General features: G+C 44.1%; 2 protein-coding genes across 3 annotated transcripts in view; one reads left to right on the top strand and one right to left on the bottom strand.

Annotated features, from left to right (window-relative positions):
- slc41a1 (solute carrier family 41 member 1) overlaps positions 1 to 6,781 on the top strand; it is a 33,905-nt gene extending 27,124 nt beyond the window's left edge. The window contains exons 6-11 of the mRNA XM_039796303.1: positions 241 to 387; positions 2,271 to 2,418; positions 3,978 to 4,057; positions 4,396 to 4,530; positions 4,687 to 4,835; positions 6,286 to 6,781. Coding sequence (XP_039652237.1) covers positions 241 to 387; positions 2,271 to 2,418; positions 3,978 to 4,057; positions 4,396 to 4,530; positions 4,687 to 4,835; positions 6,286 to 6,471 — 845 coding nt within the window. The 3' untranslated portion in view covers positions 6,472 to 6,781. The remainder of the gene's footprint in view (positions 1 to 240; positions 388 to 2,270; positions 2,419 to 3,977; positions 4,058 to 4,395; positions 4,531 to 4,686; positions 4,836 to 6,285) is intronic.
- Positions 6,782 to 14,154: 7,373 nt separating this feature from the next.
- Positions 14,155 to 20,248, bottom strand: si:ch211-112f3.4 (EF-hand and coiled-coil domain-containing protein 1). 2 transcript variants are annotated; one of them, XM_039796629.1, is made up of 9 exons: positions 19,470 to 20,248; positions 17,802 to 18,222; positions 17,571 to 17,705; positions 17,227 to 17,306; positions 16,616 to 16,751; positions 16,379 to 16,532; positions 14,810 to 14,926; positions 14,611 to 14,680; positions 14,155 to 14,511 (listed from the first exon to the last, which is right to left on the bottom strand). In XM_039796629.1, the coding sequence occupies exons 1-9, from the start codon at positions 20,071 to 20,073 to the stop codon at positions 14,342 to 14,344; spliced, it is 1,887 nt and encodes a 628-aa protein (XP_039652563.1). In that variant the 5' UTR covers positions 20,074 to 20,248; the 3' UTR covers positions 14,155 to 14,341. The 2 variants fall into 2 exon arrangements, with proteins under 2 accessions (XP_039652563.1, XP_039652564.1); XM_039796630.1 differs by having other exon boundaries at positions 14,342 to 14,511; positions 14,607 to 14,680.
- Positions 20,249 to 20,537: the final 289 nt, after the last annotated feature.

Genomic DNA, 20,537 nt, shown 5'->3' with positions numbered 1-20,537 from the left:
AACAGAATCCCAATCCATCTCCTGGAAAAAAAAAAACCTCTGGCTACACCCTTAAAGACAACATTTTCTACTCTGTGTGTTTGCTCCTCACACTTGTTTGAAGTTCACAGTCAATAAGACCCCAGAACCCTGATGAGAGATGGTTACACTGAACATCACATGGTACATTTTACAGATTATGTGTGACAGTGCCCTCAGATGTCTTCCATGTTGTGACATCTCTGACCCAAAATCCCACAGGGCTCATCATGATTGGTGTGATCATCGCGTCCAGGAAAGTCGGCATCAACCCTGACAATGTGGCCACACCCATTGCTGCTAGCCTGGGAGACCTGATCACCCTGTCCCTGCTGGCAGGCATTTCAACTGGACTGTACAAGGAACTAGGTAATAAAAACACACACGCACGTACGCACCCACCCACCCACCCGCCCACACACACACACACACACAGCTCACAAAGTAAATGTTATTCATTTAGTATATATAATGCTCAGTTAATGGTGCTTATTAGTGCTCACACAAGTGCCAAGCATCAAAGTGCATCAATGTCTTTGGCCTTCACAGATCTTTCAGCTGTTTTCACATAAAGGGAGACATTTTTGTTGTTTTCACTCGTTTGCTATTTTTAAGAGTGTGGGCAAGAAATGTATGGAGGAGATGGGACGTAAAAATATTATTTCATAAATTTAAAGCAAATTAGTGCAAACGCTGTTCTTACAGCTTTATTCAGATGTCACATACAAATAAGTCTGTTCCTTCATGGCAGGAAAAAGAAAAAAATAGGTGTGGCATATTATAGTTTAGTGGCGACGTAGTCACAGTTGGTACGTTTGTGATACAATCAGAAAAGCCTCTATTACCTTTGAAGATGTTTTCATGACAGTGAGCAGCATGTGTAGATATGTGTGAAATGTGACTCCGGCTGCGTGCGGTAAATAGGGATGAAGGCAGCACACACCTAATCTCACTGTGTTTTAGGGCTGAAAATATAGCTGTTGTCAGCTCGGCGATAGTATCTTTACAGCAGACAAACCCAGCTTCACTAAACTATCGGCTGCTCCATCATTTCCACACCACAGACAGACAAACCAACTCTGACACACTCAGAATCAGTGCAACCAGTGTGGAGTAATCCCATTAGTCGTACTAACTTTAAATGCCAGTCAGGTACTATATTGAGCTTATTTGGGTTATTTTGGCTGTTGTGTTTGTGGTGGTTATTGTCTCCTGTAGTGTCAATTTAGAAGTAACACTGCCCCCTAGAGACAACACCAGGGACTTACTGTCAATCCTAATATAGTCCTTACCTTGCATGGCGGCTGGATTCACACGAGATCACACCAAAACCATCTGGCACGTCAGGTAATATAGTCCTCTACAGACCTCTACAGTTATATCTTTAGTTAAATGTCAAACTCTGTTTGATTTTTTATTATTGTTAAGATAATGTTACCTGGTGCTTTAATATTTGACCTTAAAATGGAATAGGTGCCATTCGAAGCACTGTTACAAAAACTGTTACTTTGTTGCTGTTATTTTCTTTTTACAATTGTACCAACTATTATTACTAAGCAAATTCGTTTTTTTTTAAATTGTATCAATGGTAGTACAAGAATACCTTTTCTGTAAACAAATGGGACTACATTACATTGAGCTGACTCTTTTATCCAAAGCGACTTACAGTTGCTATATATGTCAGAGGCTGCGCGCCTCTGGAGCAACTAGGGGTTAAGTGCCTTGCTCAGGGACACATGGGTTGATGTATCACAGTTGGAATTGAACCCAGATCTCCCACACCAAAGGCATGTGTTATATCCACTGCGCCATCACCACCACTATTGCCAGTGTGTTTCCTAACTGCCTTGGCCTGGCGGATGGGGTGGTTTGGGGTGTACATTTTTATTTAAATATTTATCAGTTACTTTTCGAAATCCACACTCTTTACATTGGCAAGAATTGGATCCCCTGCACAGCACGTATATAAAAAGAAAATATGTCACTTTTACAGCTGGTTCGCCTGTTACTCATGTTATTCTCTTTACCAGCAATGTAGCATTTAAAAGAATCATGCTTTGAAATGGAGTCCGGCACAGTGCTCACTCCACATAAAACACTATATTACATCACTTCCAGCAAACTTCACTGAGAACAATGAGGGTAAAACAGCATCACTGATTGTTTTAACCGAATATTCAATATATAATAAAAAGCATTGTCCATCAACACGTGCTTGGTGTGTGAATCCACCTTCTTTTCCCCCTGTACAGATTACAATGACTATGCCAACCCGCTGGTGTGTGCAGTGTTTGTGGCGTTGTGCCCCCTATGGGTGCTGATCGCCAGGAGGATCCCGTCCACCAGAGAACTCCTCTACTCCGGCTGGGAGCCAGTCATCATTGCCATGGCCATCAGCAGGTAGAGCACAGGGGGCTCAAGTCACGTTACTTCACCTTTATCAAATCACAAATTGCAGAATACACATACTGTGGGTATGACAATGTATTCCACAGCTTATTGCTATATCTAACATTATTTATGCAAAATGTACACATCACCATTTACCGTTTACCTCCGGTGCTGAAAAATGAAGCCAGCATGGAAGTGCCAAAAACTGCAGTTCATCAAATGGCCACTTGAGGCTAGCTCCAAAAAGGGAGTCACTCCCCATTAGCCTCGTGAGACCGTCCTGATTTCGCGAGCTCCAGTTCTCCACTCGCAGATCAGTCTGGCATCTTAAGATAGAGAAAATTTGGAGCCGTTAGCCAAACGACCGGGCCAATCAGCATTGGTTTTGAGGTGGGTTTAGGTGGTGATAGACAGATGGTTTATCCAATCAGGTAACCAGTATTTTCAGACAGCGGTAGCCCTAATTCTGTTAGCCGCTCGCTAATGCTTTTTTTCTCTTGGATCCTTCTTTTGGAATATGGAGCGGGAACCTGAAATGGGGCCTTTTATTCCTAAATTCTCGTTACACAAACGGCAAATATCCTTTACCGACATGTTGCTTGCTTGCTGAGCTAACGAGCTATGCTTTGCCTGCAGCAGCAGGGGCGGGCTTGTGGTTGTATTTTCATACGTTTCGTGGATCTGATTGGTTGATTTGGCCCGTCTATCACCAACATAGGTGATAGACAGATGGTTCATCCAATCAGCTAACCAGTATTTCTGCCCCTTCCCAAAAGTTCTCCAACGGAAAGTTCCCAGATGGATATGCCGAGCTAATGCGAAGCAATCCATCTGGCGGAGTCAGGTTAACTCCCCATACCCTCGCATGTTAAAATGCCCCAACTTTACAGCAGAAATAAACATGTTTACAGACTGGTGCAAAAAATAAATTTAAACCCTGTTTAAATTAATCTGTAGGCTTCATGACACCTCTTTGTCCAATTTTGGATTAGCTGTGAGTTAGGTGGCGTCCGTTACCTTCCTCTTTCTTTGTGTTGCCGTTCTAACCACGGTGGATTTGTGAGGACTATGCTTAACTGCTCCTCAGATCTCTGCAGGGTAAATCCAGACAGCTAGCTAGATTATCTGTCCAATCGGAGTTTTCCCTCGCACGACTATTTTACAGTGGCTCCATGTGGAGCTTAGCACCGCCCATGACGATTGTGATTGGTTTAAAGAAATGCCAATAAACCAGAGCACATTTTTTTTTCCCATCCCGGAAAGCTGGGTGGACAAGTCACACCCTCCTCCGCTCCGCAGCGTGTGGATGGTCTGGCAAAGCAAGACTAGGTGGCGTCGGGCACTGCCAAGATGGCGACAGCCAGACCCGCCCACATTGAGCTTCACTTCAGCTCTTCAGAAACATATGGGTGGCGTCACAGAGACTACGTCCATACTTTATACAGTCTATATTCACAACCTACAACCCACATGTCCATGTGGGATGGATCTTCATGTATTGTCTATGTAATGATGACAGTGGAAAACAATGATTTCACTTACTGTAATCTCTCTCGTCTGTCTTTTAGTGTTGGTGGTTTGATCCTCGACAAGACTGTCACCAACCCAAACTTTGCTGGCATGGCTGTCTTCACTCCGGTCATTAACGGTAACTTGGTAGAAAATAGTGTTTTCAGCTTCTTAAATATGGAGGTTTCCTGCTCTTTTCTGTTTTATATCACATTGAACTGAATATCTTTGGTTTTTGGACAAAACAAGACATTTAAAGACCATTGAGAAACTGTAATGGACATTATTCACTATTTTCTGACATTTTATAGACAAAGAGATTAATGGATAATTAATTGAATCGTAAGTTGCAGCCCTGCATCACACCAGTATATTGAGGCTGTAATGTTATTATGAAGTTACCAGCTTGTACCTTTATTTTGAAACTCAGAAATGACTGTGTGTGTGTGTGTGTGTGTGTGTGTGTGTGTGTGTCAGGTGTGGGAGGTAACCTGGTCGCGGTTCAGTCCAGTCGAATCTCCACCTATCTGCACATGAATGGGCTACCTTTGGGGGATCCCAACCCCACCCCCAGGAAGTGCCCCACACCCTGCACCTCCTTCTTCGGCTCCTGTAAGTTGACGGGCGGCTGTGAAATGTTTCCCTCTTCATTTCATCCCATGATCTCCATGATGACAAATGCAGAATTACACAAGTTACACATCATCATATTCTTTATTTTAGTAAGTGTTTGACTGGTTTAAAAGTAGGTCCTTTTTTCTCTTCCAGCTGTGAACTCTCGTTCAGCCCGTGTGCTCTTCCTCCTGGTCGCCCCGGGTCACCTCGTCTTCCTCTACACCATCAACTCACTGAGGGGGGGACACACCACCCTGACACCTGTCTTCATTACGTTCTACCTGGTTGCAGCACTACTACAGGTACACACCAACACGCATACAAAACGCACTCTGTGCTCTTTACCTGTGGCTGAGGAGAGGGAAATATCTAGAAAACCAAAACTAGGTGCAATGTATGTATGCAGTATTCACAAATTATTTTTTCCTGGGAGTTTTATAACATGCATCAAACTGAAAACCTAATCATTTATTATTATTAATTGTTAGAGAAGCAGTAGTAAATAGCTGTAGAGGCTGGAATTGTGCTTCCTGCAGAGTAAACATCTTAATGAACCTACGCAGAGGATGTTATGGGTAACAGTAGGTCGCAGAGTTGATTGGCTAATCCACTGTTTCCTGTCAAGAAGTTTTCTAATATTTTCTTTTCAGAGGGTGTACATAGTACTGTGTAAGTGATCTTGAAGAACATAACCTCTTTAAGACTTGCTTTCTACTAGATATGTATGTTATGTGACCGAGATCATTTAAAGTGCTCATTTTATGCCCATTTTCAGGTTCATAATTATATTTAGAGGTTGTACCAGAACAGGTTTGTGTGGTTTTATTTTCAAAAATCACCATATTTTTGTTGTACTGCACATTGCTGCAGCTCCTCTTTTCACCCTGTGTGTTGAGCTCTCTGTTTTAGCTACAGAGTGAGACATCTCACTTCTGTTACATCTTTGTTGGGAGTCACACATGCGCAGTAAGCACTGCTAGCTTGTCAGTTGCAGAGTATGAGGGCGTGCCCTGACAGTACCAAGGTAAGGACTACTAGCCAGTCAGAAGCAGAGTATGAGGGCGTGCCATGCTAGCAGCTAGGCGAGCATTATAACGTTTGTCTCTGAGGTAAAGGCTGCACTACAGTAGAGCTGTTTGGAGCAGTTTGTGAACAGTGTTTTCTGTCGGAGATGGTAAGTCCCTGGGGGGGACTTTGGGCTTTTTCACTTTGTAAACCTATAACACTATACAGGTAAGGATAGCCAAAAAGCATGATATGAGCACTTTAATAACACAGGTACACAGCCTATGAAGTAAACTATGCCTCTTTGTTATCATAAAAATTTTGTCTAACTGTATCCACCCCCCTTTGTCATTTTTGTTGCTATGAATGTGTCAACTTACCAATAACTATTTGAAATAATAACAATATATATGGTCTGACCATAATCACTTATATAATTACAATTTGGCATATCTAAACAAAATTAATTACGAGTCATACACCTTAAGACCTTCGGTAATGTTAGCAATTCATTGCGGTTAAACAAAGATATTATTTAAAAAAAATTATATATTATATATGCAGTATATATAAAAATAATTGTTCCAGGCCTAATTTTAGAGACATAGAAAATGCGACAGGTAATCCCAATAGTGAACTGTCTGCACAGTTGGTCAAATACCGCCTTCCTTTAGTTCCTTTTTTAAAGGAGCAAAGTCTCTATGGTTCCTGTAACAAACAGTTTGCTTGTGCTTCGTCTTCCTCCAGGTGATAATCCTTCTCTACCTGGCAGACTGGCTCGTGCACTGGATGTGGGGTCGAGGTATGGACCCCGACAACTTCTCCATCCCCTACCTGACTGCTCTGGGTGACCTGCTGGGGACCGGCTTCCTCGCCCTCTGCTTCCACATGCGCTGGTTCATCGGGGACAGAGACTCTAATTCGGGCAACTGAATGCATGCAGAGATACACACATGCACACACACACATAAAAGAAAAAGGAAAAAAAAACTTCACATGCTCTTTGCTTGCACGCACGACAGTGACAAACATCACCCGTATGCGTGAACATTATCTGAAAGTGGACATTGTCTACGATAAAAGAGCTAATCTCCTGTAGGGCTCGGATTGATGGCTTAGCATCCGTAGCGCAGTAGCGTTTCATCTTCAGGATGTCAGGACACTGATGCACCGCAGCAGCAGCCACAGAAACATAGGCAGCAGCAGCAGCAGCAGCCACAGAAACACAGGCAGCAGCAGCCACAGAAACACAGGCAGCAGCAGCAGCCACAGAAACACAGGCAGCAGCAGCCACAGAAACACAGGCAGCAGCAGCAGCCACAGAAACACAGGCAGCAGCAGCCACAGAAACACAGGCAGCAGCAGCAGCAGCAGCCACAGAAACACAGGCAGCAGCAACCACAGAAACATAGGCAGCAGCAGCAGCAGCCACAGAAACACAGGCAGCAGCAGCCACAGAAACATAGGCAGCAGCAGCAGCAGCAGCCACAGAAACACAGGCAGCAGCAACCACAGAAACATAGGCAGCAAGCGGCCAGCAGGCGCAGAAACACAGGCAGCAGCAGCAGCCACAGAAACACAGGCAGCAGCAACCACAGAAACACAGGCAGCAGCAGCCAGAACACAGGCAGCAGCAGCGCACAGAAACACAGGCAGCAGCAACCACAGAAACACAGGCAGGCAGCAACCACAAACACAGGCAGCAGCAGCCACAGAAACACAGGCAGCAGCAGCAGCAGCCACAGAAACACAGGCAGCAGCAACCACAGAAACACAGGCAGCAGCAGCCACAGAAACACAGGCAGCAGCAGCCACAGAAACACAGGCAGCAGCAGCCACAGAAACACAGGCAGCAGCAGCCACAGAAACACAGGCAGCAGCAGCCACAGAAACACAGGCAGCAGCAGCCACAGAAACACAGGCAGCAGCAGCCACAGAAACACAGGCAGCAGCAGCAGCAGCAGCCTGTGTTTCCCTTTTAGAAACAATGGAAACACACTTCAATATCTCCACCTCAACCAGTGAACAAAACTCCACCTGATGAACCCAGCCCCGCAAACTACACTTCTCTTCTTATATTTTACTAAATAACCGAGTCCTACTACATTTATTATTATACTTTTGACAATGACTATTATTGTGGGTAAATAATGCATTTGGTATGAATCGATATGTGCAGGGCTAGTCCTCATTATTTTCAATGGGGACGTTAGCCCTCCCGTTTTTTAAAGATCAAGTTTTAAGACTTGAAACAAAGACGACAGAAGACAGCAAAACATATATCCAAACCAGCCTAGAATGCTTAATCACCAAGTGCTATGTCATGTATACAGAATGAATATTATACATGTCTCATATGTGATTTAGTAGAGTGCATAGGGCTAGCTATTCTCTCTGTTTTACCCTGGTCTTGTGACGGTAGGAAAAAGGACCAAGGCGTTTTACTGCAGGGGACTGGACCACAAATGTAACAAGCTAAATCCCTTTTGGCATCGCTCCCATCAGTGAATGGCTTAATTCAAGTCAAACAGGAACAGAAAATCTTGGCCTCGAGAATTAGGAATATCAGATCTGAGGTCAGATCACAATCCAACAAACGCTTATGTCAGCCACTGTGAGAAGGGATTTACCTCCTACCTATTTGTTAGCAGTTGTGAATTGCCTTATTAATGCCAATTTAAAAGTTTCTCACTCCCACAATAGCCTGTATTTTATTCCACAAACGTCTTCTGGAGTCCACAGAGGGTTACACTGCTTCCTTTTTTTGGCCAACTACTAAAACCTGCCGTTACAAAATGCCCTGAGTAAGATTCTTCTTTGTTTGAGCAAACGCACAGTAACAGTGGAAAATAGTATGTGGAAAATGGCCAGACAAGTGTCAGTTAGGAATGTGTCGGTACACCTGACACACACACACACACATACACACACACACACACGCACGCACTCACGCACGCACACACGCACACACACACACACACACACACACACACACACACACACACACACACACACACTTCACTGTTGGCTGCAGTTCACTGTTTTAGTATTTTATTTTTTTGTGGATGCCAAGAGGTTAGAGAGGCTTATTTTGCCGCGAGCTGTTCCAGGTGAGGATAGCAGCAGTCCCCCTGTCTGAAAGCCTCTGACAGCTCTCTGCTGGAGCAGGCTAGTTGTTGTTGTGTTGTCCTAGCCAGGCGTATAGTAAGTGAAAAGACGCTCAACATGCTGCAACGCACTGGAAGCAACCTGCAAAGCTCAGCCAGCTGAACGCCATTGTGTTCACACATGGTGCAGATTGTGAAGGTGTGTGAAGTTGCTCACTCAGGTTCAGCTGTCTGATACCAGATGAAAGGTTATGATTGCTGATATTTGATATGTTGATATCTTTTAATTTGACAATTTTAATTCCCACAAAGCATTTAGATGGTCTAAATGCATTGTGGCAATCAAACTTGGAGCGCTAAACCTTTCCAATGAAAGACGGACCAATGAAGTCGTTTGAGGTTGGTTAACGGTTAGGTCACAGTTGCTACAGGAAGTTGTGGCTAACCTTTCTGGTATTTTATTGTTGGCGTTGGTTTTCATTCTGGAGCTTTTAGATTCAGATTCACCAAAAGATCACCGTTGTCTTTAAAGCTGTCCTAGGGTCACACCGGCACAACAAACCCAACCATTTAAATACATCAACTTCAATTGACTCAACAAGATCAGTGGATCCTCTCGCGGGGTGAAAGAAATATGCACAACATTTTTGCATTAAGTTCCAGTCAAGTGGAATTGACCAATAGCAAAACATCTTGACAGTTGTGGCCGTTGAGGGAACAGGAGGAGAGCTAGCTATCTATGCCTCCTCTGTCCGAGTATAGACCAAAGATGACTCAGATAACAGGCTTCCTGTCAATTAGCAAGTCTCGGTAGTTTAGAAACATGTATCCCTCTTATAGTGCATTCCATTTGTACTCGGAAGTCAGATTTTCCGAGTTCAAAGTCGGAAACACGCCCCCTGAGCTCAGATTTCCGACCTCAGAACTCGGACAACCACCGATTACACCCAAGCTCAAAATCCAACATGGCTGCTCTGTGCATCAACAGCAGTGAAAGCTGTAGCAACATACAGTTATTAGCACTTCTGTCTTATTGTGTCTCACTAAATCAGTCGCACACACAGTGCTGTCCGTCTTCTATCTGTGGACATGTTGTTACTCTGTTTGGATGCACAACAAACAGCCTAATGCGTTGTTAACTACTGGCATGGCTAACAATGGCTAACCTGGCTAGAGCTAATGAAAACAATGAATGCATTCCACTCGGGTGTGACGTCATTCCCAGCTTCGCCTTCCGAGATCCGAGGTAATGGGACGCACTATTAGAGTAACTCTGTTGACTGAAATGATTTTGAGAATAAAATGCCAGGCAAAAAAGGAAATCGAAAGAAACTCAGAGAGCTAATGTGACTGCTTGCTATTTGCCCTTATTCTTTAGGACACACAAATTAATATTGCTGTGCTATTTTGTGGTGTGACTGGGCACCGAGGAAGATTTCATTGAGCTTTTTTTCAGATTCTGTAGAGTGAATTCAAGTAAAATTCTTGAAAAATGTGTTTGTTTTTTCTCTTGTCACACATATAATTGATAAAATAACTAATAACAATCTCTCTGATCAGGGAGGAGCCTGACCTTTTGTAAGCTAATGACTAACTGGACAATGTTTAACAAAAAGGCAAAATCAGTTTAAACCTTAGTGCACCCCCTTAAAACAAACACACACACACACACACACACACACACACACACACAAACTATCTGATAACAGCCTTTGAGACTCAGCTGTCCAGAGCTGACTCTTTCTTTAAGGGCTAAGGTGAGGAGGAGAATGAAAAAGGAAGTTGTGACCCATTTTGACAGACTACCGAGAACAGACGATGGCCCAGAGGCAAAGCCTAGTGACGTAGGAGAAACCTGCATGTGATGCTTGACATATTCAGTGCTTGTCAGACTTCTGTGCTGTATGGAAGGGGCCAGCAGAATACCTGTGCAGGGCACATCATGTAAATGTGCAAAACACCATTATTTTATTTGTTAAAAATCTTTTGTTTTGCTTTGACTGTTTTTTTTTTTCAACAAGACAAATGTGTCAGTCATGTTAAAATTGTGATTATTATTTTTCTATTCCTTTTTCCTCCTTTCCTAATCTTTTTAACTCTTCATGATTTTTGTTTTGTGTCATAAATTGCATCAGGCAAACAACCACTGTAAAGATGAAGCAACTTCTCCACGCTGGTCCTTTGGCACAAAGTACTGTAACTCTGCTGAACAGACACCAGAGGGCACCGCAGGGATTCTCTAAACTCTCCAAGTCTTCAGTGCATCTCTGTGTCCTCTGGATTCAAACCCACACATGTCCCCCCCGGAGGGACGTTTATTTTGTCTTCTTTTCTACAGCGATTGACTTGTTGTGAAAGTTGCATCCTTCCATCTGTTTACTGTCAGTCTGTATCCTCCACGCTCTTACTGACCAGGTGCCAGCGTTCTGCCTCTGTGTCAATGGAAAGTTGTGAATACTTCTATAAGAGGGCAAGTAATGCTTTGTCTATTTATTTTTAGATGCACACAAAGCAAATTGTACATATATTTATTATATATATAAGGTTGTTTATTTTGTCATTTCATTTTGGCTCTGATTCTTTGTCACCATGTTGTCATTTTTCTCTTCTCTCTGATGTTTTTTTTTTCTTTGCAAAAAGGCCAGTAGAACTTCTTGGTGCTCGCCACCGGTGAATGAATAGCACAGTGCCTTATACAGTACCGCTCTTTACACACCTCACACATTTGCACACACACCCTGCCACATACAGGGAATTCTTAATAAGATATAGAATGGCCTTAACCTATCAGAGCCAAGCTCAACTCAGAGTAACCAATCAGGAGCTAGGTTAGCCACAGAGTAGTGTCTGTTTTTAATTACCTTTGATTAATAAAAGATGTACAGTAAGTTGATTATGATATAATGTAATAATGACTTTATATGATGATGATGATGATGATGATGATGAGCAGTGGAGAGGAGGGCTGGGAGAATCAGTTACACCGAATCTGAAAAAATGAGGACTTGAAGGCTGAAAACCCCTCAGTAGGCTGGTTTTACAGGGCACCTGGAGTCAAGTTAAGCAGCAGCAGGAGTTAGATGTGAGCCCACAGACCCACCAGAAACCCCCAAAACAACAAGTGTGACATGATGTGTCCTCCTGTATATGAAATACCTGCCGACCGCCTTGTGAACCTCAGTGCTTCAAATCCTCAAGGCCTTGAGCTCACAGGGAACCCCGCTGATCTTCAGGCTGCTGCCCTCCACGTCAAGATGGAGCCTTTGATTCAGACTCTAACTTCCACCTGTCCAGGTCAGCTCTGCTGCCTCTGAGAAACTGATTTTTTTTTAAACGTCACTGTTGCCTTCTCTGTGTGTTCTTCTTGTAAAAGCCCTCCCTTTGAGAGGCTGGAGAAAGGCTCTCTCCCTGCACGACTTTGTAAATTGCTGGAAATAAAGGACTATATTATTTCATACCATTCCTCCGTCTTATTGTCTGTTTTTGTCAGCTTTTAAATTAGGGCTGCATAAAATATGCTTTTTCTATCATCATCGCAATAGTAGTCTCGCTTTGCCAGACCCTCCTCCACACGCTGCGGAGCTGTGGAGGAGGGTCTGGCTAGTCCACACAGCATTCTGGGATGGGAGAAAAAATACTCTGGTTTATTGGCATTTCTTTAAACCAATCACAATTGTCTTGGGTGATTCTAAGCTCCGCCCGGTGCCGCTGCAAAATAGTCTCAGGAAGGAACTTGTTTTGGTGGAACATGTGTACGTTCAAAAGTAGTTTTAGTCGTGCAACAGAAAACTCCGATTGGACAGATAGTCTAGCTAGCTGTCTGGATTTACCCTGCAGAGATCTGAGGAGCAGTTAACCATAGTCCTCACAAATCCACCGGAGGTTAAAATTACAACACAGAGAAAGCCCAATATTAACTGGCGCAATACACACATCGCAAAAGGCTGCAACATATGCAAAAGATATTCTGAGATTTTTTGCGTTAGTTGAAAGAAAATATCAGCAGAAAACTGCACTTTAAAATGTATCTGTCATTCTTTTTTTTAGTGCTGCCTTTTATTTTCAATTCAATGTTCATTTTGTTCAGTAAAAGAATGTTGGGAATGATTTCCTTTTGTTTTAAATGCAACAAGCATTTTGTTGTATTATATTATTGCAGAATACTGAAAGCAGCAGAACTGAGCACACTTTAATATCTGTTTATTTATGGCAGGTGATATTGTTATCGTGATGGTTTTAAATGTGTCGTTGAGCTGACAGGAGCAGTGCGCTCCAGTCTGCTCATCTTTTCTCAGTACAGGGATGAAGATCAAGCTGAATTTTGGACTTTGATCTTAGATAGGCTACTGTGGTCATTGGCTGGTTTTACTGTCTCTTAGCTGCTCTGCCACTGATTACAAATTGTGTCACTGATTTCCCTGCAGAGATAAACTGCGCTCACATTGCTATCTGGATTGTTCTTGGGGTTTTTCACATAAACTTAAAACCTGCAAAAAACTGATTTATTCATCTATTTTTGCAGCCGAAATAAGCTGTGAGCACCACTTTATCACTCTTTAAATTGAAATTAATTCACGTGGACTTTGATTGATACATTGAACATTATGCAACAGGTGGAGTTGACTTGACTGGTACTGCACTTAATGATTGTTTCTTCTAGTGTTTTTGCAACATGTCCTTTCCTTTTATTACTTATATATTGTATTTCTTCTTACAACCGTGAACAGTTTTTTTTTCATGTGTACTTGCATGATAAATATTTCCCTCTGAATTGTAGTGGCGTAGAAGAATAAAATAAAGAGTATTTCACTCAAGTAACATACAAATACATCAAATTTGTCCTTAAAATATATTTAGTTACATTCCACCTCTGCATATGGAGTTAAAAAAAAAAAAGAATTACAGAAGCTGTGCACAAAACTCTAATCAGATAATCTAATCATCTCTAATCAGAGATTAACGCATTTGAAATCTTTCCACTTCTCACCCTGAACCATTACAATAGTTCAAAGCTTTTGGGCAAATTTAAAAGAAATGAAATCTTGAACTTAGAGTTCCTTGCAGCTTCATGTGTTTTGATCCCTTCCCATAGGGTTGACAATGTGTTAAAGTGCTGCAGCGCGGGCACCTGCTAGAGCGCACCTCAACGCAGCGGCCGCGGGTTCGACTCCGACCTGCAGCTCTTTGCTGCATGTTGTTCCCCCTCTCTCCCCCCCCTTCATGTCTTCAGCTGTCCTATACAAATAAAGGCCTAAAATGCCCAAAAAAAACGCTGCAGTGCACTTTAGACATTAAATCACACACCCACTGTGGATCTTTCATTTAAAACCTTAAAGCTGATCCACTTACGTGAGTTTATGAATTGCAATATGAGTGTTTCCAGATCAGTAAGTGGCTTCACTAACATGATGTACTGTTTGGTCTAATAGTAGAACTTGGACCTCCAACATGTTTCATCATGCCAGAGCTCTCTGCATCAACTCTTACACTGGGAACAAAGGGGTTGGATACAAATATTTAATCACTGAAATTAAATAGATACAAAATAGAACATGAAGAGAGTAAAAAAACGTGTATCTTTAACCAGTGTGAACCAGTGTGAAAACCTGGGGTACACAACTGGGAAACTTACATGGGTGCAAAACAAGCCACAGATAAAAGAGAGGACAAATATAAGTACCACAGAAGAAGCTTATTCAACATGAGATGAGCAGAGGGTTGGTGCTGCTGGTTTGACAGCCTGCAGATGGAACCAGGGGTTTCTCTCTGCTCTCTCCTCCTTCATCCTCCCCTCCGTTTCCAAGGAGATCCCTCGAGGACAGCCGGACACAGAGGGCGTCAGCTACCTGCAAGACCTGAGATGGACCTGGATGGGGAAATTGCAAAGTACCAAGGATCATTTCAGCATTGAACAACACTAAAATATGAATATGTGGACAGGTGGTGAGATGTAGAACACACCTACCATCTCCACTCCTACTGCACACATCCAGAGTATCCATCACGATCTTCCCCAGGGCTCTGCGGGACACGTTCTACAGAAAGAGTGAGAGACATTTTACTCTACTTTTTGAAAAACATAAATCTAGCAGTGTGTGCGTGCATCAGTGCTTGCATCAGTGCGTACGTGCGTGCCTGAGCTGAATGGTGTGTATTGTGTGAACCTTGTTGCGTAGCTGCATCAGCAGTGTGAGGGCATCTGTGAGTTTCTCCTCCAGCAAGGACAGACGTGTCTTCTCTTTCTCCTCCAGCCTTGTCTTATCCTCCTCTTCCTTAGGCCTCTGGTAAACAGCAGAGGGAACAAATGAATGCAAACATTCTCCTAAACTATGTCCACAGTATTAGTAGTCAGAGGAGTCAATATTAACATTGGGAGAAAGCTGGCTATGTTTGCCCCAACTATTAAGCCTTTATTCAAAAATAAGGAGTTTGACACAAATATATCACTTAAAGCTGGGGTAGGCACTTTATTTTTGGCATCATTGGGCAAAAAATTCACGATAACCCCTTTAGCACATTCAAGTAATTCAAGTAAGAGAAAACTAGACTTCTGTACCTCGTCTTAGCTCTGTTTTCAGGCTGTAGTTAATCTAGCTGTGATGGAAGACTTTGGCCAATCACAGGTCATTTCAGAGAGAGAGAGAGAGAGAGGGAGAGAGCGAGAGAGAGAAAGCATTCCTATTGGCTGCTCTGCAAATGCAAAGGCACATGCATGTCCCTTCTGTGAAAGTTCTGTTTACCGTAGCCAAAGGCTCAGGGCTGCAGCTAATTCAAAGCTAAACTATTAGATAAGAGACTTTATTGTGCATATAGGAACTTAATTGTATAAAAAAAAAAAAATAGTGCAGCTTATTGTCCAGGAAGCAGACATTTGCTGTAAAACCGGTTGGGAGAGCTGGTCTGTTGGGGTTATAGTGCGTTCCATTTACCGCGGAACTCGGAAGCTGGAGCTGCGAATGACGTCGCACTCGAGTGGAACGCCATTGTTAGCAATACCAGTAGTTAACGACGCTTTACGCTATAACAACATGTCAACAGCTAGAAGCTGAACAGGACTGTGGGGACGACTGATTTAGTGAGACACGAATAAGACAGAAGTGCTAATAACTGTATGTTACTACAGCTTTCACTGCTGTTGATGCACGGGGCAGCCATGTTGGATTTTGAGCTCGGAGGTTGACCGAGTTCCGAGCTCGGAAATCCAAAGTCAGGGGGTGTGTTTCCGACTTTGACCTCAGATCTTCGGAGTAAAAATGGAACAAACTATTAGCCTTTAGCCTATCATGAACGCTCTTTTGTTGTATTTGCGTTTCCTCTCACCCAACCTCCAGCGTCTCCTTGTTCGGGTGGCAGCGTAACGCTGCTACGGGGACCACCATTAGCAAACGGCACGTGACTGCATCTTCTTTCTTTTTGACCTCTTTAGACCTTTTTACCGGGCAACAGTCAACTTCAAGCTGTCCCGGTAAATAAACCACCTATATTAGTGGCAATATCTAATCTAAGAAGCACTGCTTCGTTTATCCTCTGGTAATTCAATGTTCATATGGAAGTGAAATACAATATTAACTTTACTTGGTTTTCCTTACATTTGTCTTTGATTTGGACACTACCCAGACTTGTCCACAGATAATTCTCTGTTGTGGATGATTCCCCCCCTAACTAATCTGACATTGAGTTTTAAAACTGTTTGCCATTCCACCACTCCTCCTAACCAAGTTTCTCTCTCCCACCTTTTCTTTTTCAAAGCCTCGGCTTCCCTCTGGCTGCTCTTGGGTTTGTCCCTTCCAGCTGCAGCGCCCCCTGCTGCTCTTAAAAGTGCTGATGAGGTTTTTATCATGCAGGTGACTCTGAGAGATAAGTTGGTGGACCTCATTGTTCTGACATCTGGAGGAAGAAGAAAAAGTGACATCTGACACTGGGAATGGAAACACGTGTCCACATTGGCGGTGAGTTAGATGTTAGCTGACCCTTTGCCACAGCCATGCAGTCGGTGCTTCTTCACATCTGACAGGCAGCACCGTCCTTCCTCCCTCATCCCTATGTCTTCCTCCTCTTCATCAGAAGCAGCTCTTCCTTCCACCGCTCTCTGCAGACACTCTGCCTCTGCAAGCAGTAGAAGAAGTTACTTTACTTGCTCAATGACCTTTCAGTGGGTAAGACTTCACACATCCACCTGAGTGGATTGTATTTTTGCAAAGCATTGGTTAATGAATAATTTTGTGTGTGCCCTATTGACCTTTTACCACAACAGACATGTGTTGTAACTGATGATTAAAAACGATTGCATTCCATTTGGTGTGTGTGTTCAGGGTTGCACATGCTGGCTCGCTGACATGACTTACTGGGACACTTGAAGGAACAACATCGTTAACAAAATTTGTTTCACACGTTTGTCCTGCTATGACGAGCCAAAATGTTTGCTATGAAAAAGGTCTATTGCAAAGCCTTAAATATATCAACAATCCCTGACAAGGCTGCAAGGTTTGTTGGTCACCACTGGATGGAAATCTAGAGTTCAGTTAGAACACACTAATGATCTCTAATTGCTCAGTGATCCATCACTTTTCCAGTCACTTACGTGGCTTGCTACCGGCGTCTTCTGCTCCGACTGGGTAAAGTTGTTGATGGGCGTGGTCAGGGATGCAGGTGCAGCGGGATCTTGAGGGATGCAAAGGAGAGAAGAGAACATACCTCAAATGTATTGCCAATCAGCTAATACTGTGGACAGAGCCTCATTCATTTCAATGGTGGTTATTGAACCTGGTATGTATTTCATTCTCTGGCTTGGACCTGTCTAATGAAAGCTTTCCTTTTTCCACTGGCTTTAGTGCATTGAATTTCAATATCAAATCAGTAGAGCACAGAGGCAAATGATGTGAAAATAGATGCACAAACAAGCCCGTGTGCACACAGTGTTTGTACCTGTACCGGTGTAGTTCAGTCTCCAGTTGGGTGATCCTGGACTGAAGCTGCGGCACAGACTGAGCCTGCTCCTGGATCATCCGAACCCTCTGAAGCCCCAAGCTCAGAGCCTCCCTGGCCTCCTCCGCCTGCCTCCTGATGGAGATCATCCGAGATCATCAAACCATTTCCTCTAATATCTATCCATTCTTCGGTTCAAACATCACCCAGTTAACTTTACAAAACTCCAACCTGATCTGAGCGTTCTTCTTCCTCAGTGCAGACTCCGTCCCGTGAAGCTTGTGCACCTCCTGGTATGCCCATCGCAGCTCCTCCTCCAGACGTTTATTGAATTTCATGGCCTCCTCCAGCTGCCCATCACGCGAGGAGCGAATCAGCTTCAGCTCCCTCACCAAGGGGTCCCTGATGTCCTGTCTCCTGGCCACCCTCCTCGCCTCCTGTCCTTTGATTCTGTGTGTCGGTACCAGTTTTCCCTGTATGAGGGTGATGGAAGTTTTCGGAGTTGAAACCGTGGAATTGAAGCTGGACGGAGAAGGGAGGGTGCGGCTCCTCTCCTGTCGGAGGGCCACCTCCAGGGCCAGGCAGCGGGCGTCGCTCCCCTGCAGCGCCGAGCGGAGGTCCTCTACCAGCTCCCTCAGAGCTGCTACCTCATCTGGAGAAGAAGAACAACAACAACAGCAACAAGAGAGTTAAATATTGATCCAATTACAGGAACACAGAACAGTATTTAAAGAGGAATTTTGTATTTTTAAGCCTAGACCCTATTTTTCTTTTTCTAAGTCTATATCGACAACGTTTCATGTTCTGCTTTCTTTGTGTTGGCATGCTAAACTCCGGTGGGTGGGGGATATTTTTAACATTGCTGTATCGGTACTTTTGATCATGTAAAGGGTCTGAGCACTGCCTGCAGCATTGGCTGTAGAGGTATTAATAGAATGAGAGAACAGGTGGTGTAGGAGATGGAAAAAGTGAAGAATAAATCAGGTATGAAATCATACTTTTTTTTTTAACCTTTATTTATTCAGGGAAGGTTCACTGAGAGGCAGCCTCTCTTTTGCAGGAACGCCCTGATCACATTCATACCTGGAAGCTGCCCAGTACCACCACAGTCTGATCTGAACACATTCATCATTCATTTGTGACTATTATTACCACTGTTCATCACCCCCCCAACCAGCACCGTCAGACACCGCCTACCAACAGCCTGGGTCTGTCCCAGGTTTCTTCTTAAAAGGGAGTTTTTCCTTGCCACTGTTGCAGTCACGCATTCATGGATGCTGTTGGGGGAATAACTGGAATTGTGGTCTAGACCTAGTCTATCTGTAAAGTGTCCTGAGATAATTCCTGTTAGGATTTAACACTATAAATAAAATTGAAAATACCTGGAAGCTGCCCAGTACCACCACAGTCTGGTCTGCTGGCCACTGAGCAGCTCTGCAGTTGGAGGTATAGGGCCTTGCTGAAGGGCATCTCAGTAACGAGGGAGGGACAAGCTCTTTCACTTTCCCCACCCAGATTTTAGCCTGTCAGTCTGGGGATTGAACCGTCAACCTCCCAGTCACAAGCTGGCTTCTTTAACCTTTAGGCCACCACTGCCCAGTTAACGAAGTAAAGTGGGACAGCTTACATTTTAAGATAAAGTTAATTCAAGTAATTAGTGCTTAGTTGTCTACTTCCTCTCCTACCACACATCGTCTCAAGCCTATTATTACTGCTCTGTGTCTCTCTATTCAGTCCATCATGAGCAGATTAGGCATCTGAATGATGTGTATGGCTACAGTCACTTAGAAGGTAACAACAGAGTCGTGCTTGAATCGTGCAGCAATTGAAGTTTGTAAATGATCTGGAACCCGTCAATGATCACAGGACAACGATAACATGGACATCGTGCTACTGTACCTGACTCGCTGTCTTCTGCGGCTCGACCTTTAATCAATCTGTTAACGGCTCCATTCTGATCCCTCGCCAGATCAAAACTCACACATTTTTTCCGTCTGACACGCGGCCACCGGAGCCGGATCTGTCGCTCGACCAGCTCCGTGTCCTCGGTAACCGGGAGGCGCCAGACACACTCCGCAGCGCCTCTACGCGCACTGCGCACACGGAAATACCCACAGAGCCGCGAGTGGAAGTCCTTAAAGGACAGCTGGCAGGGCAGCACAGAGCAAACATCCATCAAATCTTCATCTTCCTCATATTTTTGTCCATCTCCGGTTCCTCCTTTCATCCTCCTCTTTCCTTCCTCCGCTCCGGTGAGTCCCAGTACGGCGCACAGCGCGGTGAAGTCCTCCGCCGACACCGTATCGTTCCGGTTGGGGTAGGCCAGGTGGTGAAAGACCTCCTGCAGGTATTGGTCTATTCCAGTAGCCAGGACCACGATTTCGTTATCCACGCCGGGTTCTGGGCAGTGGTGATGGGCCAGGGCGCTCCGGAGCCACTCGCTTTTACGCGCTACCCGTGGCGAGGGCCGGACGCGCGGCAGGTCCAGTGCGTTGCGCTCCATGGCTGCACATAAACTGGTTTAGTTTTCCTCCTAGATTTTATCACATCAATAATCGGATCACAGTTAGAATCGGATATGATTGGAGACCAGATGAGGCTAAAAACACACCCCGGTGTGGTTTGACGCTGCGTAATTCACTGGAAATCTCACTTTGGCTTCCTTCCCGGCGCATCAAGTCAAGATCTGATCCCCTCGGGGGAGAAAAAAGTCCCACTGTGCCGACTCCACCCTTTTGTGTGAACACTCTGAACGCGCGTGTGTGTGTGTGTGTGTGTGTGTGTGTGTGTGTGTGTGTGTGTGTGTGCGTGTGTGTAAACTTACAGTATATGCAAGAAAGTGCGGCCAATTTTGGTGCAGTGGTTGTTTGATCTCTATTACAAAAGTGGATCACATATCAAGTATTGCCAAAACAGATTGCAATCTCACAGGGAGCACTGAGCAACAGTTTGTGGTTGCATTTGTCT

The sequence above is a fragment of the Perca fluviatilis genome, chromosome 4 (assembly GCF_010015445.1).
Source record: "Perca fluviatilis chromosome 4, GENO_Pfluv_1.0, whole genome shotgun sequence".
Taxonomy (NCBI): domain Eukaryota; kingdom Metazoa; phylum Chordata; class Actinopteri; order Perciformes; family Percidae; genus Perca; species Perca fluviatilis.
The sequence above is the reverse complement of the archived record's forward strand: the minus strand, read 5'-3'. Positions and strand labels throughout refer to the sequence as shown.